Source organism: Erinaceus europaeus, chromosome 8 (genome assembly GCF_950295315.1).
Source record: "Erinaceus europaeus chromosome 8, mEriEur2.1, whole genome shotgun sequence".
NCBI lineage: Eukaryota > Metazoa > Chordata > Mammalia > Eulipotyphla > Erinaceidae > Erinaceus > Erinaceus europaeus.
In genome coordinates, this window is record NC_080169.1 from 107,466,293 (window position 1) to 107,493,792 (window position 27,500).

At 46.4% G+C, this 27,500-nt stretch overlaps 1 protein-coding gene across 3 annotated transcripts in view; it reads right to left on the bottom strand.

Moving 5' to 3' along the window:
- Positions 1–943: 943 nt before the first annotated feature.
- SLC13A4 (solute carrier family 13 member 4) overlaps positions 944–27,500 on the bottom strand; it is a 57,516-nt gene continuing 30,959 nt past the window's right edge. Inside the window, exons 5-16 of one of the 3 annotated variants that reach the window (XM_060196632.1) lie at positions 27,307–27,361; positions 25,893–25,932; positions 22,466–22,543; positions 18,923–19,107; positions 14,089–14,208; positions 12,205–12,306; positions 8,850–8,951; positions 6,108–6,134; positions 5,860–5,957; positions 5,105–5,229; positions 1,980–2,141; positions 944–1,279 (exon numbers count right to left, since the gene is read on the bottom strand). In XM_060196632.1, coding sequence (XP_060052615.1) covers positions 971–1,279; positions 1,980–2,141; positions 5,105–5,229; positions 5,860–5,957; positions 6,108–6,134; positions 8,850–8,951; positions 12,205–12,306; positions 14,089–14,208; positions 18,923–19,107; positions 22,466–22,543; positions 25,893–25,932; positions 27,307–27,361 — 1,403 coding nt within the window. In that variant the 3' untranslated portion in view covers positions 944–970. The remainder of the gene's footprint in view (positions 1,280–1,979; positions 2,142–5,104; positions 5,230–5,859; positions 5,958–6,107; positions 6,135–8,849; positions 8,952–12,204; positions 12,307–14,088; positions 14,209–18,922; positions 19,108–22,465; positions 22,544–25,892; positions 25,933–27,306; positions 27,362–27,500) is intronic. The other 2 variants (XM_060196634.1, XM_060196633.1) reach the window with 2 other exon arrangements.

The window sequence follows — 27,500 nt, forward strand, 5'->3', positions numbered from 1 at the left end:
TAATTTTAAAATGTTGGGGAGTCAGGCAGTAGTGCAGCGGGTTAACTGCACATGGCGCGAAGCACAAGGATTGGCATAAGGATCCTGGTTTGAGCTCTCCGTCCTCCACCTGCAGGGGAGTCACTTCACAGGCGGTGAAGCAGGTCTGCAGGTGTCTATCTTTCTCTCCTCCTCTCTGTCTTCCCCTCCTCTCTCCATTTCTCTCTGTCCTATCCAACAATGACGACATCAGTAACAACAATAACTACAACAACAATAAAAAACAAGGGCAACAAAAGGGAAAATAAATAAATAAATATAAAAAAATCTAAAATTTTTTTGACAGGACAGAGTAAGGTAGCAGCTTTCTGAGTGAGTAGCCTCATTGGCCCAATGAAAAACGGAGGCATGAATTTATGCCAACTCTTGACTTCTGGGACTGGGTTCCCTCAGCTTTCTGTCTTTGCTCTCTCTCCTCCCATATAGAGGCTGAAAGAATGAATATTAAAAAAAAATATCTTGGGGCCGGGTGGTGGTGCACCTAGTTGAGTGCATGTATTATAATGCTCAAGGACCCAGGTTCGAGTCCCCGGTCCCCACCTACAGAGGGAAAGCTTTATGAGTGGTGAAAGCAGAGCTGCAGGTGTCTCTCTGTCTCTCTCCTGCTCTATTACCTCCTTCCCTCTTGATTTCTGGCTGTCTCTATCCATTAAATAAAGATAAAAAAATCTTTTGGGGGGCAGTATTTCCCAGGATTCACTACTCTGGATGGACTTTTTCAGAGAAAGAGAGAGAGGATAGCATAATGGTTGTGCAAAGAAACTCTCATGCCTGAGTATCCAACGTCCTAGGTTCAATCTCTCGCACTGCCATAAGTCAGAGCTGAGCAGTGCTGTGGTGAGAGAGAGAGAGAGAGAGAGAGAGAGAGTGAAAGAAAGAAAGAGAGGAAGCCACAGCACTAAAGCTTCCTGCAATGTCATGGGCAGCAGGCTTACATCTGGGTTGTGACTAAGGCAAAGCAGGGCATTATCCAAGTGTGCTGCTCTGTCAGCCCTAGTGAGGCAGAATGTGGGGGAGGGTATGTGATCGCTACTCTTGGTGCTTCTGGACAAATCCCCAACCTCTTCCCTAGCAGTGGCGCTCTAGTGGGTGTCTGACTCACCATGTCTTTGATCTGGCAGTGCCCGTAGCTGAAGACGATGGCGTTGGGGGGGTTGCCCACGGGCAGCATCACTGCAAAGGAGATGCACATGGTGACTGGGAGCAGGGTGTAGAGCGGATTAATGTGCAGCGTTTCAGACTGGGAGGAGAGAGAAGGCACACAGACATCAGCCCCGACGTCAGTCAGACCTGCATCTCCTGTCCTTCACACGATGACTCCCGGGTGACTGCTGGCCAGAAACTGTATCCTTGCTTTTTGGAAAAGATTTTCTAGAATCTTTGCTATGCTTGATCTATGTACTAATCAATCACAATTTGAACACCTTCCTTTTTTTTTTTTTTTTTTTTTTGCCTCCAGGGTTATCACTTGGGCTCAGTGCCAGCACTACCGAAGCCACTGCTCCTGGAGGCCATTTTTGTTGCCCTAGTTGTGGTTGTTATTGTTGTTATAGCTATTGCTGTTGTTAGATAGGACATAGAGAAATGGAGAGAGGAGAGGATGATAGAGATGGGGAGAGAGAGATAGACACCGGCAGACGGCAGACCTGCTTCACCACCTGTGAAGCGACCCCCTGCAGGTGGGAAGCAAGGGGCTCGAACTGTGATCCTTTTGCTGGTCCTTGCGCTTAACCTGCCTCCAACAACTTTCTTTAAAAAACAAAACAAAACTGTGGCCTGGAAGGTAATAGGTGACGGCAGCGAGAGTGACAGAGGACAGCACTGGGGCTGCCCCCGGACCCAGGCCTGTCCCCTCAGATCCTCAGGGCAGCCCCTCAACACTTTTGGGGCCCAAGGGGGAGTGGGGGTGGTGGTGAGGGGTGACTGCTTGGCTGACTCACCAGGCTGCACAGGATGGGCAGGAAGATCGTGATGGTGGCTGGGTTGCTCACAAACTCTGTGACAATAGACACCAGGATGCACGCCAGCAGGGTGACGGCCCAGGGCGGGAGGCTGCTCAGGGACAACATCTGGTGCCCAATCCACGTGGAGAGGCCAGAGCTCTGCAGGCAGAGAGGAGGGGACTTGGTCAGAAGGGGGGAGCAAAAGCACACTCCTAGCCCAGCTCTTCCACCCTAGAGGGGTCGGGGAGGCAAGAGCCACCGGTGGTCACCTAATCCAGCTCCCTCCCTCCAGGCAGGGGTGACTTTTATTTTTAAATATTTTATTTTGTGTTTGATAGAGTCAGAGAGAAACTGAGAAGGAAGGGAGAGAGAGAGAAAGACACCTGCAGCACTGCTTCACTGCTCATGAAGCTCTTCCCTCTGCAGGTGGAAACCAGGGACATGAACCTGGATCTTCATGCATGGTAACATGTGTACCCTACTGGGTGCACCACACCCTATTCTTGCTACTTATTTCTCTTATTTAGTCACCAGGGAGAGTTATCGGATCTCCGAGGACGGGAACCTTTCCTGTGGGTGTATGTGCATGCATGTGTACGTGCGTGCATGTATGTTTAGATGGGTAAGTGGGCAGGACTGAACATGAAGAGTTTCACATGAGTAGTAAAGGAGGGATTATAATACATCTGTGCCCAAGGAGTGTGGCCCCTCACTGACCTGTAAGCAGAGTCATTTGGTTCCAACCTGGTTGAGGCTTTATCCCACTGTGATGGATGTCAGGGTGTCCTGTCACTCATGGCTTAATTAATGACTGGATTGGTGTCGCTAGGGCTTCACTGCTCCTGGCAAACATTCCCCCCCCCCCGCCAAGTATATAGACAAAGACAGAGATAGGAGAAGGAGAGAGGTAGAGAGACAGACACAGAGAAAGAGAATGTGGTGAGGGCTGGTCTGGAACTTGAGTTGCACACATGGAGAAGCAGGCACACCACCCAAGTGAGCTGCCTTGTTGATTCCCCGTTGAGTTTCTGTATTAAAACCCTTAGGTTGGGAGTCGGGTGGTAGCACAGCGGGTTAAGCGCACGTGGCACAAAGCGCAAGGACCGGTGTAAAGATCCTGGTTTGAGCCCCAGGCTCCCCACCTGCTGGGGAGTCGCTTCACAGGCGGTGAAGCAAGTCTACTCGTGTCTGTCTTTCTCGCCCCCTCTCTGACTTCCCCTCCTCTCTCCATTTCTCTCTGTCCTATCCAACAACTAACGACATCAACAATAACAATAATAACCACAAAAAGGCTACAACAACAACGGCAACAAAAGGGAATATATATATATATATATAACCCTTAGGTTGCCAAAGGATAGGAACCGGCTCTCCTGCTCTTTCTCCTCCCTCGTCCTTCTGTGGTGGAATGTTCTGACTGCAGATGCAATGAAGAAAAGAAGGAGCAGGGCTGAAGTGAGGTGGGACACCTGCTGTATAATAATTGCCTGATGCCTGTTTGACTACCACTTTCAAGCTGGTCTAACAGAACTGTCAGTAGGCCACCTTTTCTCCTCGTCCAGATTTCTCAAAATGCTCCCTTCATCTTCCACAGGGCACCACCCCCCCTTCGTGGCAACTGACCAGCAAAGGCCTCCAGAATTCTTTTCTCTCTTGGTGCCATTTTACCTCAGAGCATATATATATATATTTTTAAAAAATTTATTGGTAATTTAATATTGATTTACAAAATTACTTGTTAACAGAGTTCTGAATCCCCAACCTTTCCATTGCAAGCTACCGTAGTTCTCCTAAGGTTGCAGACATGGGTTAACTGTCATCTCTACAACTGTCTGTCTACTTTTGTACATAATTGCCCCCTTTTTCACCCAGGTCCAGTCCTCTCTTCCCCTCCAAGCCACACATCACTCAATGACTATATCCAAATGTCCTTCCTTTTTTCCTCTTCTATCTCCGGGTCCTGATGGCTCTCTCTCTCTCTCTCTCTCTCTCTCTCTCATCTCCAGGGCTATATCACTGGGGCTCAGTGCCATCACTATGAATCCACTGCTCCTGATGGCCATTTTTTTTTCCATTTTATTAGATAGGATAGAGAAATATTGGGAGAGGAAGGAGAAACGGATAGATAGATAGACACCTGCAGACCTGCTTAACGCTTGTAAAGCTTCCCACCTGCAGGGCTCAAACCTGGATCCTTGTGTGGGCTACTGTGCTTAGTACTATGTGCATTTAACTGGGTGTGCCAGCCACCACCAGGTCTGTCTCCTTCTCTCTCTCTCTGCATCTCTGCCTTTCTTTTTCTAGCTAAAGAAAAGAAAAGGAGAGAAAAAGAAAAGAACACTCTTCTTTGTTCTCTGTGGAGGGAAACCCTTGCTTGGTAGGAGATGACACTCGAGTCCTCCAAGGTTATTTCTGAGTGTAGGACTTCATGACCTTGGAATCAATGACACCCCACAGGGGATGGGCATCAGAAAGTGAGCCAAGTTTAGAATAGATAAACACCTACAGAGAAGGAGAAACAGAGAACCCTGCCCTGATTCATTCTCAAGGTGGTATTCTACTTCAGGAAGGGCTGACACGTGAGGGAATTCAACCATTCCCCCTCCACCCCCCCTTAGGAGAGCTCTTCCTCAGTCCTCCCAATCAGGAAACCAGGGAGCGCTCCCTGCAGCTTGGATGTAAATGTTTCCAGGGGGCCTAGTACATGTGTGTGGATGGACTGAGGGACAGTTTGCTGGGCATCACTTGGATTTCTGGGCTCTTACAGACCCATTATCACCAGATGCCTGGAAGGAGTTGGCTATACAATCCCATAAGCCTTTTGCTGGTGGCTTAAGGAGTCCAGAGATATGGTGTGACTGTCCTGCTTCAGGACAGCTCACCTCTAATTCAGGTCTCTGAGGAGCTGACACTCAGGGTGGCACAGGATATCTGGTCCTGGCTGGTCTTCTCTCCTCCAGGGTGACTTGACTGAATGCTGCTCTGTTCCTCCCCTTCTCGTCCCCCACCCCCCTTCCTGCCTCCTGCCAGCATCTCTAAATCTTCCCTCCCAGAACCTCCCTGACACTTAGGTTAAGGTCAGGAGACTGACTGAGTGAGTGTGGCGAGAACCCCAGGCTTACCTTGCTGCCCGAAGCCAGGGCGTAGCCTCCTCCCACTAGAATGACGATCTCCCAGGGCATGGTCTTCTGGAAGTCCTTCCATGTAATGATGGGCTCCATCCTCAGTGAGGCTTCCCGGTCATCCTCTGCAGTACAGGTGGGTGGGGAGGTAGAAGCCAGTTAGCCCCCCAGTGGCTGGGTATATGGAGCTGGGGGCGTCTAACTGAGGAACAGCAGGAGTTGGGGAACCACTGTGCTCTTTTTTTGTGGGTGTTGTCAGAAGGGCCTTGGGTGTTGGTATGCTTCTAAATTCTGCTTATAAGACCTTCTGTTTTGATCATTACATTAGGTTCGCTTGTATTACTTACGATGTGGTCTATTTACATAATCACTGTTTTACCTGGGTCCTGCCCTGCCTGCAGGGTATTGGTTTAATCCCCACTGGTTAGATGGAAACTTTCTATGTTCTGTTCGAGCTCTTTTTTTGCTCCGCCCCCTCTCCTAGTCATTTCCTTTCCCTTGTCACTTCCAGTGAAGAGATGCATAAAAGGCGATGTATCTGATTAATAAACGAGATACCGCTTCCCAGCTCAGCCATGAGTCCCTGGTCGTCTCTCTACCGCCTGTGAAGCTAGCCCAGCCCGGCAAATGGTGCCTTGAACAGGGACTGGCACTTGGGAAAAGTGCTTCTGGATATTCTGAGATGGGTGGGCATTATCTGACTAGAGCCAGCCCTTCCCCACCACCCTCCGTTCCTTCCCTTGAGGCTCACTCACCGTCCTTCTTCCTCCCGAAGCAAGGCTTCTTTGCAGGGATGAGGAAGAGCAGGAAACCCAGGAAGATGGAGACAGTGGCGTCTGTCCGGTAGCCTTTCCTAGTGAAGAGACAAGTGGGGCTGAAGGAGGAGGGTCAGGAGAGAACTGGGGGCAACTCGAGGTGACAAGACAGTCGGAGGACACACAGCTTCTTTGTAGGGCAAAGGAGGTAGAGGACACAAGACTTCTTTGTAGAGGGGTGTGCCAACCTTGATCCCTGCTGACATGTTGTCCACCTGTGGATTGATTTATTTCATTAAAAATTGGGGCCAGCAAGATAGCTCACCTGGATACTGCACCTGCTTTGCCAGGTGCAGGACCCAGGTTTAAGCCCCCATAGAACTGGAGGAAGCTTCTATGCTATAACGCTTCTTCTTTTCTCTGTGTGTCTGTTTTTCTCTTCCTGTCTGAGAAAGTCAATCTGGGTCAGTAAAGCGCCAGTGATAAAAACAAATTAAAAAAAAAAAAGAGGGGGTGGGTGGTAGCACTGCGGGTTAAGTGCACATGGCACAAAGTGCAAGGGCTGGTGTAAAGATCCCGGTTTGAGCCCCCGGCTCCCCAGCTGCAGGGGGTCGCTTTGCAAGTGGTGAAACAGGTCTGCAGGTCTCTCTTTCTCTCCCCTTCTCTGTCTTCCCCTCCTCTCTCCATTTCTCTCTGTCCTATCCAGCAACAACAACAGCTATGACAACAATAACAATAACAACAAGGGCAATTAAATGGGAAAAATAGCTTACAGGAGCAGTGGATTTGTAGTGCAGGCACTGAGCCCCAGCAATAACCCTGGAGGCAAAAATAAAATAAAATAAAATAATAAAATAAAATAAAAACTTGGGAGGGCACAAGCGGTGACATATCTAGTTAAGTATACTATATCATGCACAAGGACCCAGGTTTAAGCCCTGGTCCCCAGACAGATGAATATGGGATGATCTCACTCATAGGCAGAAGTTGAAAAACAAGATTAGAAAAGAAAATACTAAGCAGAACTTGGACTGGAGTTGGTGTATTGCACCAAAGTAGAAGACTCTGGAGTTGAGGAGGAGGGTTCATGTCCCGGAACATGATGGCAGAGGACCCTAGTAGGGGTTGTATTGTTTTGTGGAAAGCTAGGAAATGTTATGCACAAACTATTGTATCTACTGTCAAATAAAGAAATTTAAAAAAAAAGATTAAGCCTCACTTCAGGATCTATTTGTTCATCAACCAACCATTTGGACTCATGATCAGCTCTCTGGGTATTGTGATGATGGAGATCTCTGGTCTTGGAAGACAGCAGCTTAGCTTAGCTTCAAACACGTCATCTCACATCATCTCTCTCTAGTTTCAGTCTCATTCCCAGCCAGTGTATACTAGATTAGCTTTTTCTTGCTAGACCACGAATGGGGAACTTTTTTTTTTTTCTGCCAAGGGCCATGCAGATATTTATAATATCATTCATGGACCACACAAAATCATCAACTCAAAAATTAGCACTTTGTGTTGCTATAAAACAAGCTCCTAGATTTGAATTTCAAGTTATTGAATTTATTGCTGAGGGTTGGTGCCTGCGCTACGAATCCATTGCTCCTGGAGGCCATTTTCCCCATTTTGTTGCCCTTGCTTTTGTTAATGTTATTGTTGCCATTGCTGTTGTTGTTGGATTGGACAGAGAGAAATGGAGAGAGGAGGGGAAGACAGAGAGGGAGAGAAAGATAGACACCTGCAAACCTGCTTCACTCCCTGTGAAGTGACCACCCTGCAGGTGGGGAGCCAGGGGCTCAAACTGGGATCCTTATGCCAGTCCTTGCTCTTTGCACCATGTGCATTTAACCTACTGCACCACCGCCCAGCCCTCTATTTTTATCACATTTATTTATTTATTATTATTTTTAATATTTTATTTATTTTATTTTTGAGAGAGAGAGAGAGAGACTGACCAGAGCACTGCTCAGCTCTGAATATGATGGTATGGGGGACTGAACTTAGGACTTTGGAGCCCCAGGCATGAAAGTCTCTTTGCATAACCATTATGCTATCTCCCCTGCCTTATTTATTTATTTATTTTAAATTTTTTGCTTTACAATCATATGGATTATATAATCTCATGGACTGACCCCATATTGTATACAACATCCCTGTTACTTATTTTAAAAAATTATTTATTTATTTATTCCCTTTTGTTGCCCTTGTTTTTTATTGTTGTTATTGATGTTGTCATTGTTGGATAGGACAGAGAGAAATGGAGAGAGGAGGGGAAGACAGAGAGGGGGAGAGAAAGATAGACACCTGCAGACCTGCTTCACCGCTTGTGAAGCGACTCCCCTGCAGGTGGGGAGCCGGGGGCTCAAACTGGGATCCTCATGTCGGTCCTTGTGCTTTGCGCCAATCTTTACTTATTTATTTATTAGATAGAGACAGCCAGAAATTGAGAGGGAAGGGGGAGATAGAGAGGAAGAGAGACAGATACTTGCAGCCCAGCTTCACCACTTGCAAAGCTTTCCCTCTGCAGGTAGGGACCAGGGGGCTTGAACCTGGGTCTTTGTGCATTGTAACACTTGCACTCAACCAGGTACATCACCACCTGGTCCCCAGTTTGTTTATTAACTTATTTATTATTTTTCTTACCAGAACACTTTTCAACTATGGCTTATGATAATACAGGGGACTGAACCTGGGACCTCAGAATTTCAGACATGAGAGTAATTCTGCATCATCCTTTTGTTATCTCCTCTGGGTTTCAGGAACGGAACCCAGCCACTAAAGATGTCCTCTATCTTCTTTCTGACTTCACACTGTCACCTCCTTATAAAAAGAACTTTCCCAGGAGCCAAATGCTCCCTGACTTCATGTCAAACCCTGTGCCCTCCCCCCCCCCCCCAGTCTAGGAGGGGAGCAGGTGCAGGGTAGACCTGAAAATTTTGAGGGAAAAGGCTCTTCCTAAGGATGAGACAAAAGAGGGGGTTGTCACTTACTTCTCAAAGAAAGAATCCCAGCCGGGCACAAAGCCAGGCTCCCGGGTGAACCACAGCACTGTCATGAGGATGAAGAAAAATCCAGTCACCATTTCAGGGTAGCTGCGAAAAGAAAACAGAATGTCCAGCTGCAGAAGCTGGGTGGGAACTGCGTTTCTACTAGCTGGGGGTTAATTGTGTTCTGAGGCTCTTTACTCCCACACCCTGGACATAAAACAAAGACTGCTCAGCCCTGTGATCGGCTGACAGTGGGAGGGAGAGATGATGCTAGAACACAGAATGAGAACCACACTTACAGGAGAATAGAGGCTTCAGGTAGGAAGTCAGTAGAGATGGTTTATTATAGAACAGAAATGAAGAAAAGTCTCTCCTCTCCACAGCCCTACCCCACTAGGGAAAGACAGAAACACCTAGAGGTAATGCATCCACCTGCCAGTGCCCATGGCCAGTGGAGAAGCAATTTCAGAAGCCAGAACTTCCATCTTCTGCACCCTCAAAAGAATTGTGACCTATACTCCCAGAGGGGGAGAAGTGTTAGAGGAAGATGACCAGACGGCTCTGAATCCCAACTCCATCAGGACCCTGAGAGAGAAGAGGAAAAAAGGAAAGACATTTGGAAGTAGTAGGTGTAGGTGTGACTTAGAAAGGAAGTGAAGGCAGGAACATAGAAAAAATGGGCAAATATATATAAATATAGGTATAGAAATAATAGTCAACACATATCTGTGATTCTGGGAGAACCACTGCAGTTTCTAATGGAGGGGGTGAGGATGCAGAACTCTGGAGATGGGGAAGGTGTGGAATTATACCCCTGTTGTCTTATAATTTTAAAAATCAATATTAAATCACTAATAAAAAAAGATGAAATGAGAGAGCTGGGCGGTGGTGCAGCAGGTTAAGCGCACATGGCGTGAAGCGAAAGGACTGGAGTAAGGATCCTGGTTCAAGCCCCCGGCTCCCCACCTGCAGGGGGGTCGCTTCACAGGCGGTGAAGCAGGTCTGCAGGTGTCTCTCTTCCTCTCTTCCCCACCCCACGTCTTCCCTTGCTCTCTCTCCATTTCTCTCTGTCCTATCCTACAACGACAGCAGTAACAACAGCAATAATAACAACGACAATGGTAAAAAACAAGGGCAACAAAAGGGAAAAAGATAAAGTTTTTTTTTAAAAAAAAAGAAAAGAAATGACAACACAGCACAGAGAAGAGAATGAGAGACTAGACAATGATGCTCCTGCTCTGGCATATTGGTGCAGAGATCAAAATGTGCAGGGCGGGGGTGGAGGGGAGGTTCTGAGGCTTAGGAGTTCTTTACTGCTAAGCTATCTCGGACTCTTTCTTTTAGAAAAAAAGATTTAAAAAAATTTTATTTATTAACATAACACAGAGAAAAGAAGAAAGAGAATCAGATATTGCTCTGGCATATGTGATGCTGGGGATCAAACTCAGGACCTCATGACTGAATGTCCAGTGCTTTAGCTTACAACCTCCCGGGTCACTAAAATCAGTCTTCCTTCCTTCCTTCCTTCCTTCCTTCCTTCCTTCCTTCCTTCCTTCCTTCCTTCCTCCCTCCCTCCCTCCCTCCCTCCCTTCTTTCCTTTTTCTCTCTCTCTTTTTTTTCTTCTATCATCCCTTCCTGCTACCCCTCTTTCTTTGTACCTGTTCATGTAGTTAAAATTGTGCATTTCCCGTTGTCATAGAAGGAGAGATGACTCTAAAGAAGACTCCAGGTCATTGTGGGAAGCTCCTAGCATGGGCTGAGGGCTGGTGAATGATGTCTCTGAACCTCTGTCTTTAAATCTTTTTTTTTAAAAAAATTTTCCCTTTTGTTGCCTTTGTTTTATTGCTGTGGTTATTGTTGTTATTGATGTCTTTGTTGTTGGATAGGACAGAGAGAAATGGAGAGAGGAGGGGACGACACAGAGGGGGAGAGAAAGACAGACACCTGCAGACCTGCTTCACCGCCTGTGAAGGGACCTGCCTGCAGGTGGGGAGCCGGGGGCTCGAACCGGGATCCTTACTCCGGTCCTTGCACTTTGCTCCATGTGCGCTTAACCCGCCATGCTACCACAACCACCAAAGTTCTGTTCTGTCCCCCCTGCATTGGAAGGTTCCCTATTCTTTTTTTTTAATTAATTTATTATTGGGTAGAGACAGAGAGAAATTGAGAGGAAAGGGAGAGGAAGAGAGGGAAAGAAACAGGGAGACACCTGCATCCCTGCTTCACCACTTATGAAGCTTCCCCCCTGCAAGTGGGGACGAGGGGCTTGAACCTAGGTCCTTGCTCACTGTAGTGTGTGCTCTTTTTAAAAAATATTTATTTATTTCCTTTTTGTTGCCCTTGTTGTTTTTATTGTTGTTGTAGTTATTGTTGTTAATGTTGTTGTTGTTAGATAGTACAGAGAGAAATGGAGAGAGGAGGGGAAGACAGAGAGGGGGAGAGAAAGACAGACACCTGCAGACCTGCTTCACTGCCTGTGAAGCGACTCCCCTGCAGACGGGAAGCCGGGGGCTCGAACTGGGATTCTTCCGCTGGTCCTTGCGCTTTGCACCACGTGCGCTTAACCCGCTACACTAATGCTGGACTCCCTAGTGTGTGTTCTTTTTTTATATATATATCTTTATTTATTTATTTTGAATAGAGACAGAGAAATTATGAGGGGAGGTGGAAATAGTGTGGAAGAGAGACAAAGAAACACCTGCAGACCACTCGTGAAGCTTTCCCCCTGTAGGTGGGGACCAGGGGCTTAAACATGGGTCCTTGAGCACTATAACATATGTGCACTCAACCAGGTACGCCACCGCTTGGCCCCCTAGTGTGTGCTCTTAACCAGGTGCACTGCTTCCTGGCCTGGCATCCCTATTCTTTATCCCTCTGGGGGTATGGAGCAATTATTATTATTATTATTATTATTATTATTATTATTATTATTATTATTATTATTTTGCCTTCAGCTGCTGGCACCATAAATCTACCACTTCTGGTGGCCATTTTTTCCTTTTTTTTTTCTTTTCCATTTTATTGGATAGGATAAAGAGAAATTGAGAGGAGAGGGTAGATAGAGAGGGAGAAAGACAGACAGACAACTGCAGATCTACTTTACTGCTTGTGAAACGTCCCTGCTGTAGGTATCCTTGCACAGGTCCTTGCTCTAAGTACTGTGTGCGCTTAACTGTGTGCACCACTGCCCGACCCCTAAAGAAGTGTCTCTAAATACCTGAACTCACTTGGTGGGTAAGCACCCCTTCCTTCCTGAAACTGATGGGCCAACAGAACAAGGCTAGGTCTGTGCTCCCCTCCCTGGGCACCCCACTTCCACACTCTCTGGCCAAGGAGAATGAGCTGACTTTTTTTTTACCTAAGATCACCCAGCTTTTCATACTCCTCTTGGATTCTCCTCTCAGACACCTCTTCTCTTTTGGTCTTCTTCTTCTTGCTCAGAGAGCAGGTCTCTCGAAAACTGGGAGGGGAAAAATGAACATGAGCAGAGCTGAATCAAGAAGATGCACCAGGTTAAGTGCACATAGTACAAAGCGCAAGGATCCACTCAAGGATCCCGGTTCAAGCCCCTGGCTCCCACCTGTGGGGAGGATGCTTCACAAGGGGTGAAGCAGATCTATAGATGTTTCTCTCTCTCTCTCTCTCCCACCCCTGTCTCCCTCTCCCCTCTCAATTTCTCTCTCTCCTGTCCAATAAATGTGAAAAAAAAAAAGGCCATCAGGAGCAGTGGATTCATAGTACAGGCACTGAGCCCTAGTGATAACCCTGGAGGCAAAATAAATCAGTAAACAAAGAGGCCAGAGACTCTCAGCTGAATTCACAGAGACTCAACTGCTGGCTTTCTGGGGTCACACCCACGTTCTGCTCCACCCTCCACATGGTCCTTCAGCTTTTCATCTGCCCTGTCACTCCCCATTCTGGCAGTCTCTGCCCTGAGCCTTTCAAAAGATCAATTGGTCTATGAAGTGGAAGCCATATGAAGCTGTGCAAGTGTATTGATGTGGCGTGGGGCCACATCAATACAGTCTCAGGCCACATGAGTAAGAATGGGATGTGGTGGAAATATGGAGGCTTACATATTTCTGTGGTACATTCATGTAGTCGTGTGTATGTGTTTCTATGTGTGTGTATCTGTCTGGAAACAAAGCTTGTTTGCTGTAAAGGTGGGCATTGGTTTTTTATAGTAACTGGAGGTAGAGAATGTAATATCTAGATATCTGTAGACAGATAAAATTCATTGGACAATATTTTCTTGAGTTATTAAAAATAAAACTCGGGAGTTGGGTGGTAGCACAGTGGGTTAAATGCACATGGCGTCCAGTGCAAGGACTGGCATAATGATCCCTGTTCGAGCCCCCAGCTCCCCACCTGCAGGGGGGTTGCTTCACAAGCAGTGAAGTAGGTCTGCAGGTGTCTGTCTTTCTCTCCCCCTCTCTGTCTTCCCCTCCTCTCTCCATTTATCTCTGTCCTATTCAACAACAATGATATCAATAACAACAACAATAATAACCATAACAACAATAAAACAAAAAGGGGGAAAAATAGCCTCCAGGAGCAGTGAATTCATGGTGCAGGCACTAGCTCCAGCAATAAGCCTGGAAGCAAAAAAAAAATAAATAAATAAATAAAAAAAACTCACAGAAGCCAGACCTCTGACCTTCAGCACCCCTTAGAGATCTTTGGTCCATACTCCCAGAGGGATAAAGAATAGGGAAGCTGCCAATGGACAGGATGGGATATGGCACTCTGGTGGTGGGAACTGCATGAACTATACCCCTCTTATCCCACGATCTTGTCAATCATTATTAAATCACCAATAATCAATAAAAGAAGAATAAGTTGAAAAATAAGAAAACGCAAAGCAGAACTTGGACTGGGTTTGGTGTATTGCACTAAGGGACTGTGGTGGGGGGAGGGTCCTGGAACACAATGTCAGAGCACCTAGAGGGGGTTGAATCATTATGTAGAAACCTGGAAAATGTTATCTATACATGTACAAACTATTGTATTTTGGGTTTTTTTTTTTTGTTACTGTATTTTGTTGTTGACTATAAACCATTAATCCCCCCAGTAAAAATAACATAAAAATAAAACTCAGCTCAGAGAGTCTACCCCAATCTAGCACCCTGTGTTCTCCTGCGGCTTCCTCCACAGTTACCCCTACGGTCCCCCTGGGGTCTGTGTGTGGCCTCAGGTGGGCAGGAGAGCCTCAGTGCCTTGGTGGCGGGGCTCAGGGACTCACTTGCAGCCTAGGAAGAGCCAGTGCATCCAGAACCAGCTGACCACCAGCATGATGAGGGAGATGGGGAAGCTGAAGAGGAACCAGGTGCCGAAGTTGACAACATCGGCGGCCGGGTACTGGCTGTGGGGGAATGACAAGGTCAGTGATTAGGAGGGGGGGAGTAAGGGGAGAGGAGAGGGACAGGACTTCTATATGATACACACACACACACACAAACACACACACACACACACACACACACAGATTTGACAGCTAACTAGCACCTTTTGATGCAATCAAAATGAACTTTTGGCATGGGTGATAATATCAGAGCGACATCCCTAGTCCAGTTTTTTTTTTCATTACTTATTTAGGGAGGTGGAGAGAAAGAAAGGGAGAGAAACCACAGCATGACTTTACCACTGACATCCCCCAGATGCTCCCATGATGCTCCCATGTGGTGTCAGGGCTGAGACCCAAGGCTTCATGCACAGTAAGGTGTGTGCTGACTGGGTGAATGCTTCCTGACCCCTCTGCTACTCCTTCTCTCTCTCTCTCTCTCTCTCTCTCTCTTTTTAGATTTTGTTTACTGATTGATGAGAAAAATAGAAGGAAAGAGAAAGAACCACACATCACTCTGGTACACTTGCTGCCGGGGATTGAATTCAGGACCTCATGCTTGGGAGTCAAGCACTTTATCCACTGCGCCACCTCCTGGACCACCCTTCTATCTCTCTTTTAAAGCCTGCTCTAAATACTGGAGCTTAAGATTCACACCCTCTCTGTGCTTTATTTATTTACTTACTTACCTTTTTTTGTGTAAGATATAGAAAAAGATAGAAAGAACCAAAGCACTGCTCAGCTACGGCTTCTGGTGATGCTGAGGATTGAACCTGCAATCTCAGAGCCTCAGACATGACAGTCTTTTGTGGAACCATTATGCAGTCTCCCCAGCCTTTGTCTGTACACTAATATTAAAGCAATGTCCACACTCCCAGAGAACTTCAAGGATCCAGGTTTGAGTTCCTGCTCCCCACCTGCGGGGAGGAGGCACTCACAATCAATGAAGCAGTTCTGCAGGTTTCTATCTTTCTCTCTCCCCAGCTCTCTGTCCTATCCAATAGAAAAAAAAAAAAAAAAGGAAAATTTGCCACCAGGTATACTAGATTCATAGTGCTAGCAATAACCCTGGAGGCATAAAAAAATCAAACAAACACAATAAAACAAATAAATACCCTCCCCCAAATCTCCAGATGGGGCTGGGAAGACAATTTACTGGTTATGAAAATAACTTTATTTTTTTAAAAAAAATTATTTATTTATTTATTCTCTTTTGTTGCCCTTGTTTTATTGTTGTAGTTATTGTTGTTGTTATTGATGTCATCATTGTTGAATAGGACAGAGAGAAATGGAGAGAGAAGGGGAAGACAGAGAAGGGGAGAGAAAGATAGACACCTGCAGACCTGCTTCACCGCCTGTGAAGCGACTCCCCTGCAGGTGTGGAGCCGGGGGGCTTGAACCGGGATCCTTATGCCGGTCCTTGCGCTTTGCGCCACCTGCGCTTAACCCGCTGCGCTACAGCCCGATGGGAGCCTGACAATAACTTTCATGCCTGAGTCTCTGAGCTTCCAGGTTCAATCCCCAGAACCACCATAAGCCAGAGCTGAGCAGTGCTCTGGCAGGAAAAAGAAGATTCTCCAGATGGTGGCGGCAGAACATTAACCCAAGTGTGGCCCTTTCTGAGCACATGGCTCTGTGTGACTGTGTAGGCTGCATGTTCATATAGTGTCCTTTGGAGGCTGGGAGGTAGCTCACTCAGTAGGGTACACACCTTGCAGGACATGAGACCATGGGTGTCAGCCCCCAGTACCATGTGGGAGCACCACAAGTAGCACAGAGGGAGCTCTGGTGATGTGGTGTCTCTTATCTCTTTGTCTCTGTTGCCTCTTCCTACCCCCCTCTAAGAACAACAGAGCAAAATAATTGTCCTGTGACCTGGGAGATGGTGCAGACGATAAGACATTGGATTCCCACACATGAAGCCCTGGGTTTGATCTCCAGTGTCATATGTGCCAGTGATGCTCTGGTGTTTTCTCTCTCTTTCTGTGTTAATAAATACATAAATATTTTTAAAAAATTGTCCTGGGGGAGGGGGTTGGGCAATGGCACACTGGGTTAGCACACATAGTATGAAGTGCAAAGACCTGTGCAAGGATCCTGGTTCCAGCCCCCAGCTCCCCATCTGCAGGGGGGTCGCTTCACAAGTGGTGAAGCAGCTCTGCAGGTGTCTAGCTTTCTCTCCCCCTCTCTATCTTCCCCTCCATGCTCAACTTCTCTCTGTCCTAGCCAATAAAATGGAAAAAAAAAAAAAGAGGCTGCCAGGAGCAGTGAATTCATAGTGCTGGCATCAAGCCTCATAGATAACTCTGGAGACCAAAAAAAAAAAAAAAAAATCCTGGGAGGTATCATGCAAATGCAATGTTCTGGGTTCTTTCCTGGGTGCTGTGATAAAATAAAATAATGGGATGATTCCACTCATAGACAGAAGTTGTAAAATAAGAACAGAAGGGAAAACACAAAGCAGAACTTGGATGGGAGTTGGTGTATTGCACCAAAGTAAAGAACTCTGGGGTGGGGGAAGGGAGGGTTCAGGTCCTGGAACATGATGTTGGAGGAGGACCTAATGGGGGTTAGAATGTTATGTGGAAAACTGAGAAATGCTACACATGTAGTCGGGCGGTAGCACAGTGGGTTAAGCACACATGGCTCAAAGCGCAAGGACTGGCGTAAGGATCCCGGTTTGAGTCCCCCGGCTCCCCACCTCCAGGGGAGTCGCTTCACAAGTGGTGAAGCATGTCTGCAGGTGTCTATCTTTCTCTCCCCCTCTCTGTCTTCCCCTCCTCTCTCCATTTCTCTCTATCCTATCCAACAACAACGACATCAATAATAACTACAACAATAAAACAACAAGGACAACAAAAGGGAATAAATAAATAAATAAATAAAAATAAAAAAAATAAATCTTTAAAAGAAAGTCCTGGGGGGCCGGGCAGTAGCGCAGTGGGTTAAGCGCACATAGTGTGAAGCCCAAGGACGGGTGTAAGGATCCCGGATTTGAACCCCCTGGGTCCCCCACCTGCAAGGAGGTTGCTTCACAGGCAGTGAAGCAGGTCTGCAAGTGTCTATCTTTCTCTCCCCATCTCTGTCTCCCACCCCCCTCTTGATTTCTTTCTGTCCTATCCAACAACAATAACAACAATAATAATAACCACAATAAGGGCAACAAAAATGAGAAAAATGGCCACCAGGAGCAGTGCACTAGTAGTGCAGGCACTGAGTCCCAGCAATAACCCTGGAAGCAAAAAAAAGAAAAAAAAAAAGAAAAAAAGTAAAGAAAAGAAATCTATACCTTTAGCTTAAATATTTCTTTCAGGTCTCCAGTCAGACCTTTCAACATCAACATCGACCTTCCCCACCTCTCTGCTCGTGGAAGTCAAGAGCAGCTCTGTTCCCCAGAATCCTGGCACTCACACTTGGCCTTGGCCTCTCTAGCAACTCAAGCCCTGCTGTGATTCGCTGTGTACAGGGGCCTTTCTCCTCCCACCCATTCCCTAGGCCTCCGCCAGCTCTTTCCCAGGCATCTGGGGTAGTGTCCTAAACTAGCTTCCTGCTGCCTGCTTGGGCCTTTCTGAGCCATGGGGAATTGAGTTTGCAGAAACTTCAATCTCTTCACTCCCTGCGCACAGCTCCTGAAAGGCTTCTTACAGCCTCCCGGATGAAGTCCAAGTTCCTTCATGAGCCTGGCAAGGCCCTTGGTAGTCAACCTGTCATCCTCCCTGGTCACCTTTTGTCCTTGATCATTTATTTCTTTTTTCTTTTCTTTTCTTTCTTTTTTTTTTTTTGAGCCCTGTTTCTTGCCTCTGAGCTTTCCCACACACTGCTGGGTTTGTCTGGAACAAAAAAGAAACCTCTCTTCATTTAACTTGCCCCGACTTCTGCTCTGGGCTGGAAGAGCCCTCCTGAGGTCCTGCCTTTCTTCTCCAGTCCTGGGGAGGGGGTTCCCAAGGTATGCAAGATTTCACTTCTCTTGGCTGTTTTTTCCCCTCCCATTAAAAAATTCAAATAGAGAAATAAAGGTAGACAGAGAAGGAGAGGCAGAGGCAGAGAGGGAGAGAGGGAGAGAGGGAGAAGGGAGAGGGGAGATAGAGGAGAGGGCAGAGGGCAGAGGTGAGAGAGAGAGAGGGAGAGAGAGAGAGAGAGAGAGATGCTGGCCATTGGTTGGGAGTTGCACAGCTGGTTAAGTGTATACAGTACCATGCACAAGGACCTGAGCCAGAACTCGGGTTCGAGCTCCTACTCCCCACCTGTAGCAGGAATGCTTGTGAAGGTCTCCAGGTGTCTTTCTTTCTCCCTATCTTTCCCCTCTCATCTCAATTTCTCTCTGTCCTAGCCAATAAAATAAAAAAAAAAAAAAAAGGAAAAATGGCCACCAGGAGCAGTAGATTTGTAGTGCTCGCACTGAGCCCCACCGACAACCCTGGTGGCAAGAGAGGGGTTGGGGTGGGGCTCTCTATAACAATGATCTACCATCTGTGGAGCTTCCCCTGACATTGTGGTGTGTTCCCACATGGTGCTGGGGCTCAGACCCAAGACTTCATACGTAGTAAAGAGCACACCCAACCAGATAAGCCATCTCCCCACCTTGTCTAGTCCCACACGATGGTAAGGACTTAAGCTTTGTCTTCTCTGGGGAACAAACACTCTCCTGGTCTCAATTGCTGTGTCCTTAGTAGCTTGGCATGTGTTCCTGGCATGCCTAGTGGTCAGTGGCTACTGCTGCCTGTCAACGACTCACTTGTTGAAGTGCTCCAAGAAAATGAGGCTGGTGGAGGTGCCGATGATGGTGGTCAGGCCTCCGATGGTGGCTGCGTAAGAGATGCTCAGGGACAGGCACTTGCAGATCATCTGGTCATGCTGGGACTTGTACTTTCTCTTGAGCTCCTGGCTCCTGGGGCCGGGAGTCAGCGTGTGTGGCCTTTCCTGCCAAAGGGAAGGTCATCGAGTCACTCCAAGCCAGTTTGGATTCTGTGGCACACAAAGCATGAGAACCGGGCCGGGGAGACAGCTCAGTGAGTTAGAGCACAGGACTTGGAGGGCTGAAGGCCCAGGTTCCATCTCCAGAACCCGTGAAGTTCAAAGTTGCAGCCTCACAGAGCCAAGAACAGAGAAAAAATGATGGTGGTAGATAATTTGGCTGAGAATGGATGGTAAGCTGTGGTTTTTTTTTTGTTGTTGTTGTTGGCTTTTAAAATATTTTACTAGTGACTTAGTATTGCTTCACAAAACTATGAGAAAACAGGGATATAATTCTGTTATACTTTACTGTTTCTACCACCAGACTTCTGTGTCTTCACTCTCTCCAGTGGAAACCAATAGTTCTCCCAAGGTCACAGATCTGGGTTGACTATTCTTTCTTTCTTTTTTTTTTTTTTTAAACATTTTTCCTTTTTTTTAAAAAAAATATTTATTTTTTCCCTTTTGCTGCCTTTGTTTTTATTGTTGTAATTATTATTGATGTTGTTTTTGTTGGATAGGACAGAGAGAAATGGAGAGAGGAGGGGAAGTCAGAGAGGGAGAGAGAAAGATAGATACTTGCAGACCTGCTTCACTGCCTGTGAAGCGACTCCCCTGCAGGTAGAGAGCCAGGGGCTCGAACTGGGATCCTCATGTTGGTCCCTGCACTTGGCGCCACCTGCACTTAACCCGCTGCCCTACTGCCCGACTCCCTATTATTTCTATAATTATCAATCTATATTTATATAGATTGCCCATTTTTTCCCCGATGTTCTTGTCTCCTTTTCCTTCCTAAGTCACACCTACTACTTCTGAGTATACTCCCCCCCCCCTTTTTTTTTTTTGCATCATCTCTCTTTGAGTTCTCATTGAATTGGCGTTCAGAGCCCTTTGGTCACCTTCCCCTAACATTTTTCCCCACTCTGAGGGGTATAGATCAAAATTCTTTATGGAGTGCAATTGATTTTTTTAATTTAATTTTGATTTATAAGATGGAAACACAAGACTATAGGATAAGAGGGGTACAACTCCACACAGTTCCCACCACCAGAACTCCGTATCCCATCCCTTCCTCTGATAGCTTTCCTATTCTTTAACCTTCTGGGAGTGTGGACCCAGGGTCATTATGGAGTGCAGAAGGTGGAAGGTCAACTCTGGTTTGTGGTGGTGCTGGGACTTGAGTGTGGGAACTTGGAGTCTCAGACAGGAAAGTTATTGGCTTGACCATTATGTTGTCTTCCTGGCCAAGCAAACTGAGTTTTAGTGATTGTAAAAAAGTGACTTGGGAGTCGGGCTGTAGCACAGTGGGTTAAGCACAGGTGGTGCAAGATGCAAGGACCGACTAAGGATCCCGGTTCGAGCCCCAGGCTCCCCAGCTGTGTGTGGAGGGGTCGTTTCACAAGTGGTGAAGCAGGTCTGTAGGTGTCTATCTTTCTCTCCCCCTCTCTGTCTTCCCCTCCTCTCTCCATTTCTCTCTGTCCTATCCAACAACAAGGACATCAATAATAACTACAACAATAAAACAACAAGGGCAACAAAAGGGAATAAATAAACGAAAAACGGAAAAAAAGGGACTTGAAGGGTTCTAAGTGACAAAAATATTATGTCACTTTCAGGATTTATTTCCTTTTTGCAATTTCTACCTCCTCTTTCTTCTCTCCCTCCCCCCTCCTTTAGTAACACAACGAGACACAGAGAGAGAGAGAATGAAGGAGACCGCAGCACTGAAGCTTTCCTCAGTGGGAGCCAGACCCAAACCTAGATGGTTCACATGGCAAAGCAGAACACTATCCAAGCAGCTATTTCACCACCCCCCCAAAGGACTTATTTCTTTAGTATGAAGCAGAGAGAGCCCAGAGCATTGCTCAGCTCTGGCAGCAAAGTGCTGGCTGGGGACTGAAACTGCCCTCTCTGGGGCCTCAGGCATGCAAGTCCTGTGCTCTAACAAGCTGAGCTATCCCCTGCTTCCCTTTTCTGCATTTTATTTCTGGAGGCTAGCACCCAGATAATTCTTACTTCTGCAGAAAAAAAAAAACCTTAAAAACCTCAGGACAGGGAGTCAGGCGGTAGCGCAGCCGGTTAAATGCAGGTGTGCAAGGACTGGAGTAAGGATCCTGGTTCGAGCCCCCAGCTCCCCACCTGCAGGGCTGTTGCTTCACAGGCAGTGAAGCAGGTCTGCAGGTGTCTGTCTTTCTCTCCCCCTCTCTGTCTTACCCTCCTCTCTCCATTTCTCTTTGTCCTATTCAACAACGATGACATCAATAACAACAACAATAATAACTACAACAACAATAAAAAGACAACAAGGGCAACAAAAAGGAAAATAAATAAATAGAATTAAAAAAAAAAACCCTCAGGACAGGCAAATAATCTATGCAGTGTTCCTGGAGCCCCTTGGAGGATGGGTTTGCATGTCTCTGGTCTAGACTGAACCGCAGCTGTGATAGTTTTTTTTAATATTTATTTATTCCCTTTTGTTGCCCTTGTTGTTTTATTGTTATAGTTATTATTGTTGTTGTTGATGTCATCATTGTTGGATACGACAGAGAGAAATGGAGAGAGGAGGGGAAGACAGAGAGGGGGAAATAAAGATAGACACCTGCAGACTTGTCTTACCACCTGTGAAGCAACTCCCCTGCAGGTGGGGAGCCGGGGGCTCAAACTGGGATCCTTAAGCTGGGCCCTTGTGCTTTGTGCCAGGTGCACTTAACCCGCTGCGCTACCGCCTGACTCCCTTTTTAAAAAAAAATTATTTATTTATTACCAGACCACTGCTCAGCTCTGGCTTGTGGTGGTGCAGGGGATTGAACCTGGGACTTAATGGAGCCTCAGGCTTGAGATTTTTAAATTTTTAAAAATATTTATTTATTTTCCCTTTTGTTGCCCTTGCTTCTTTTTATTGTTGTAGTTATTGTTGTTACTGATGTTGTTGTTGTTGGATAGGACAGAGAGTAATGGAGAGAGGAGGGGAAGACAGGGGGAGAGAAAGATACCTGCAGACCTGCTTCACTGCTTGTGAAGTGACTCCCCTGCAAGTGGGGAGCCTGGGGCTCAAACTGGGATCCTTGCTTTGTGCCATGTGCGCTTAACCCACTGGCTACTGCCTGACTCCTCCCCATCTGTAATTGTTGAAGATACTGAAGCTCAGGTGGTAGAATGGTGGGGTGACTTGCTGAGGACAGTGGTTAGCGGAGTGTTTACCTCCACGGCACATGGTACACCCAGGCCAGCTGCCCCAAGCCCCTTCCAGCCTCTGGGCCAGAGATCCTTGGGAAGCTCGAGGCACTTCCTGGAAGACACAGGTCAGGAGGTGGTAGTCCATTACCTGGGATAGGGGCTGTTTCTTGCCCTGGTGCCTCGCTGTTCTGGCAGGGCTGGTGATTGTGGCCACGCCATTCAGGTTCTGCCAGAACAAAGACCGTTATGCTATCAGGAAGAGGGTAATGCAGAGTATCCAGAAGTACCACTGAGGGCTGGGAGATAGCTCACCCAGTAGAGCGCATGCTTTCAGTGCATGAGGCCCTGTGTTTGAGCCCGCTACACCAACCACATGGAAGCACGACAGAAAGCATCAGGGAGAGCTCTGGGAATGATGAAGTGGCGCTGTGGTGTTTCTCCTTCCTTCTTCCCCCTCCCCCCACCACAAGAAATGAAGAAAACTGGGCCTGTGAGGCCCCTTAGTAGTGGCCTCATGCATGCACAAAGTCCTGGCTTCCTTCTTTGGGCATACATTAAAAAACAAACAAACACTGCCACGTAGTCACCCTAGTGTTAGGTACCCCACTCCTTGGCATGTGCCTGACTCTACTTGACAGGTTTCTACCCAGCCCACCAAGCACCCCATGAGGAAGGGTTTCTGAACTTAGCAAACAAGAACTTTGTTGGTGGGTACAGTGTGGAACTATGCTATGATAATCTTGTGAACCATTATGAAATCACCAACTAAAAAAAAAAACAAAACACAGGGAGTCGGGTGGTAGCACAGCGGGTTAAACGCAGGTGGCTCAAAGCGCAAGGACCGGCATAAGGATCCCGGTTCAAGCCCCCGGCTCCCCACCTGTAGGCAAGTTGCTTCACAAGCGGTGAAGCAGGTCTGCATGTGTCTTTCTCTCTCCCTCTCTGTCTTCCCCTCCTCTCTCCATTTCTCTCTGTCCTAGTCAACAACGACAACATTAATAACTACAACAATAATGACAACAATAAAACAAGGGCAACAAAAGGAAATAAACATTAAAAAAAAAAAACACAGCGGCTGCATGGTGACACACCCAATTGATCCACTCTCCCCACCTGCAAGGAGTGGTAAAGCAGGTTTGCAGGCGTCTCTGTTTCTCTCCCTCTCTATTTCCCCCTCCCCTCTCAATTTCTCTCTGTCTTATCAAATAAAGAAGAGAGGGAGAGAGGGAGAGAAAGGGAGAGAGAGAGAGGGAGGGAGAGGGAGGAGGGAGAGGGAGGGAGGGGGGAGAATGGCTGCTGGAAGTGGTGGGTTTGTTGTGCAAGCACTGAGCCCCAGCAATTGCCCTGGTTGCAATAAAAAAAACAGTAAAAATAAAACAGCAACACCACACACACACACACACACACACACACACACACACACACACACACACACACACACACACAGAATTTTTGCTGAAGGGCGCAAGGGGAAGAAGAAAAAAGCCAAACTTAGCATGGTTCTATTCTCCTGGAACTTTCTGAAATTCCAGCAGCCAATAAAGAAGGTTTCACTTGTTTCCGACACAAAGGAGAGGGGAAAAAAAATCTTGATGTAACAATATCCATAGTTTGCAGGGATCAAAGTGCATCTGTTTAGGGAGTCGGGCAGTAGTGCAGTAGGTTAAGTGCACGTGGCACAAAGCGCAAGGACCGATGTAAGGATCCTGGTTCAAGCCTCTGGTTCCCTACCTGCAGGGGAGTCACTTCACAGGTGGTGAGGCAGGTCTGCAGGTGTCTATCTTTCTCTCCCCCTCTCTGTCTTCCCCGTCTCTCTCCATTTCTGTCTATCCTATCTAACAATGATGACATCAATAACAACAACAATAGTAACTACAACAACAATAAAAACAAGGGGAACAAAAGGGAAAATAAATAAATAAATAAATAAATATAAAAAAGCAAAAAAAAAGTGCGTCTGTTTGGACAAGGAAAAATGTGAAACCAGCTTGGGTTAGTGAGGCCATCTGGTAGTATACAGATAAGTGTCTCCCTTCCCTTCCTTGCTTCTCTCTTTTTTAATTAAAAAATATTTATTTATTATTGGATAGAGACAGAGAAATTGAGAAGGGAGGGAGAAGTAGAGAAGGAAAGAAATAGAGACATCTGAAGCTTTGCTTTACCACTTGTTAAGTTTTCCCCCTGCAGGTGGGGACCAGGAGTTTGAACCCTGGTCCTTGCATGCTGTAATGTGACTGCTTAACTAGGTGCACAGCCACTTGGCTCCTGCTTCCTTCCTTTCTTCCATGCTGTTCATCCCTCTCCATCCCTCTGTTCCCTCCCTCCCTTCTTCCTTCATTCTCCAATGACAGTTTAATATTTAGTTGTAAAATGGGAGAGCAAAATAAATAAATGAAAAAAGAAAATCAAACCCATGCATTTGAGGATTCCATTCCACTAAACTCTTAAAAAAAAAGGACTCCAGTTTGTTAACTATGTGTTTCATGTTTTAAATAATGTTTTCTTAGTAGAAAATCATTTTGACACCTCATGGTACTTTTAATTTTTTTCTTTTTCTTTTCTTTCTTTCCTTCTTTCTTTCTTTCTTTTTTTTCCTTTGCCTCTAGGGTTATTGCTGAGGGTTGGTGCCTGCACTACAAATCCACTGCTCCTGCAGACTCTTTTTTCCCATTTTGTTGCCCTTGTTGTTGCCAATACTATTATTGTTGCCATTAATGTTGTTGGATAAGACAGAGAGAAACCAAGAGAGGAGGAGAGAAAGATAGACACCTGCAGACCTGCTTCACCACTTGTGAAGCAACTCCCCTGCAGGTGGGGAGCCGGGGCTCGAACTGGGATCCTTACGCTGGTCCTTTCTTGCACTTTGTGCCATGTGTGCTTAACCTGCTGTGTTACTGCCCTCCCCTCCTCTCATGGTACTTTTTACTGATGAAAACTGATGATTTTAAGTCATAACCCACAGTATGAACATTCCTGTGTAAAGTCTTTTAACTTAAGCTTTTGTTAATGATTGTGCCTCAAAAAACAAACTTCACGTATAAGATACTATTTTTCACCCCAGCTCTTTGTGATTCTGTATTTTAATAACTATTTTAGCCTTATTTATTTATTTATTTATTTATTTATGAGTGCTACTCAGCTCTTGTTTATGGTGGTGCAGGGGATTGAACCTGGGACCTCAGAGCCTCAGGCATGAGAATCTCTTTGCATAATCATTATGATGTCTCCCCTGTCCTAATAACTATTCTAATTTAACACTAACTAAAATTTCTCCATGTGAATAGCAATTCTTTTAAGGATCTGCAGATGGAATCCTCAGAAAGAAGTTTGCAAGGTGATCGTGGATCTGGGAATTTAGGGAGTGACAGCTAGTGGCTTTGCATAATGAAAGCTCAACTTGTGTTTGCTGTGACTGAGCACAGTACCCAGGTCTGGGGTCTGGAGCTATGTCTGAGCTTTTGTAAGCAAAGGACACCGCTCAACTCTCAGACAAGCTGCCTGCCATCTCCATCCTTGAGTGACCTTGTGAAACTTCCAAGTGAACCTGAAGCCCAGAATTAAACCTTAGGCTGTACCTTGTTCTGCATCAGAGAATCGAGGTCTGCGGTCGGTGATCTGGAACAGAGCACAGGAAACAAGATCACAGTGGGTGTCACTGCAGGTGACCCTGGTTTTCCAGGCTACAGAGATGACACTGCCTCCAATTCTCCCCTACTTTTCTGGGGACATTGGCAAGTTTTGAGAGAACAGGAGTATATCTTCCTGAGGTCAGGGTAGTGCATCTCCTTTTTTTTTTTTTAAATATTTTATTTCTCTTTCTCTCTCTCTTTTTAAAAATTATTTATTTTAGAGAGAAAGACCAGAGCACCATTCAGCTCTGACTTTTATGGTGGTTGGGGGAATAGGTGGGAGTGAGGATTGAACCTGGGACTTTGGAGATTCACGCATGAGAAATTTTACATAACCATTATGCTATCTCCCCCACTTGTGCTTTTTTTTTTTTTCTTTTTAAAAATTCAGATATAGAGGGAAGGCCAGGGGAGAATATCACTGAATCATTCTACCATTTATGGAGCGCCCCTTAGTGCTGTGGTGCTCTCATGCACTGCTGGGGCTTGAACCTACGGCCTCAGGCTTGGTAATGTACCTGTTCTACAGGATGGACTCTTTTCTGACCTCTTTCCTCTCTTTCAGTTTAAGGGGAAAAAAATTGGGCCTAGGAAACCACTTGGAGGTATTGTACATGCATGAGACCTGACTTTCACCTCTGGACCACTTAAAAAATTTTAAGACAAAAACAAAAGAACAGCAACCAAATTGCTGTTAGCAGACTCAGGGCCCACATCTTTCCTGGAGTCCAGAACAGACCTGGGTAGAGCAGGGAACTTGGGAGGAGGGAGGTCATACTAATTAAAACATTTTTTATTAATGATTTAATAATGATTAACAAGATTGTAAGAGAACAAGGGTACAATTCAATACCATTCCCAACATCAGAATTCCGTGTTTCATCCCCTCCATTGTAAACTTCCCTATTACTTATTCTTCTGGGAGTATGGACCAAAGTTCTTTATGGGGTGCAGAAGGTGGAAGGTCTGGCTTCTGTAATTGCTGCTCTGCTGGATATAGAGAGGTGAGACTTCAGGTCACTGCTCAGCTCTGTCTTATGGTCGTGCTGGGGATTGAACTTGGGACCTTGGAACTTCAGGCATGAGAGCCTCTTTGCAGAACCATTATGCTGTCTCCCCTACCCTCATACTCACACTTTTAAACAAAAGTATTACTATTATTTAACTTTACTATTTGCTAAACCAGAGAGAATTTGAGAGGGAGGAGGAAAGAGAAAGGGAGAAAGAGACAGAGAAACACCTGCAGCATTACTTCACCCCTCTTGAAGCTTTTCCCCTGCAGGTGGGGACTGGGGGCTTGAACCTGGGTCCTGTGCATGGTACTACATGCACTTAAGCAGTTGTACCACCTCATACTCACTCTTCATTGACAAAGATAAGCTCCAGAGAGGGTTGTCTGTGGTGAGCATCTGGACCTACAGCAGCAAGAGAAAGCAGGAAATGAGAAGGGGGCATCCTTGTAGGGGACCCAGTCAGGCTCGGGCTCAGGGCTGGGGCTCAGTGGACACCAGGGGAGGAGGCCCCTGCAGGGTTTGCCATGCATAGTGACCCTCC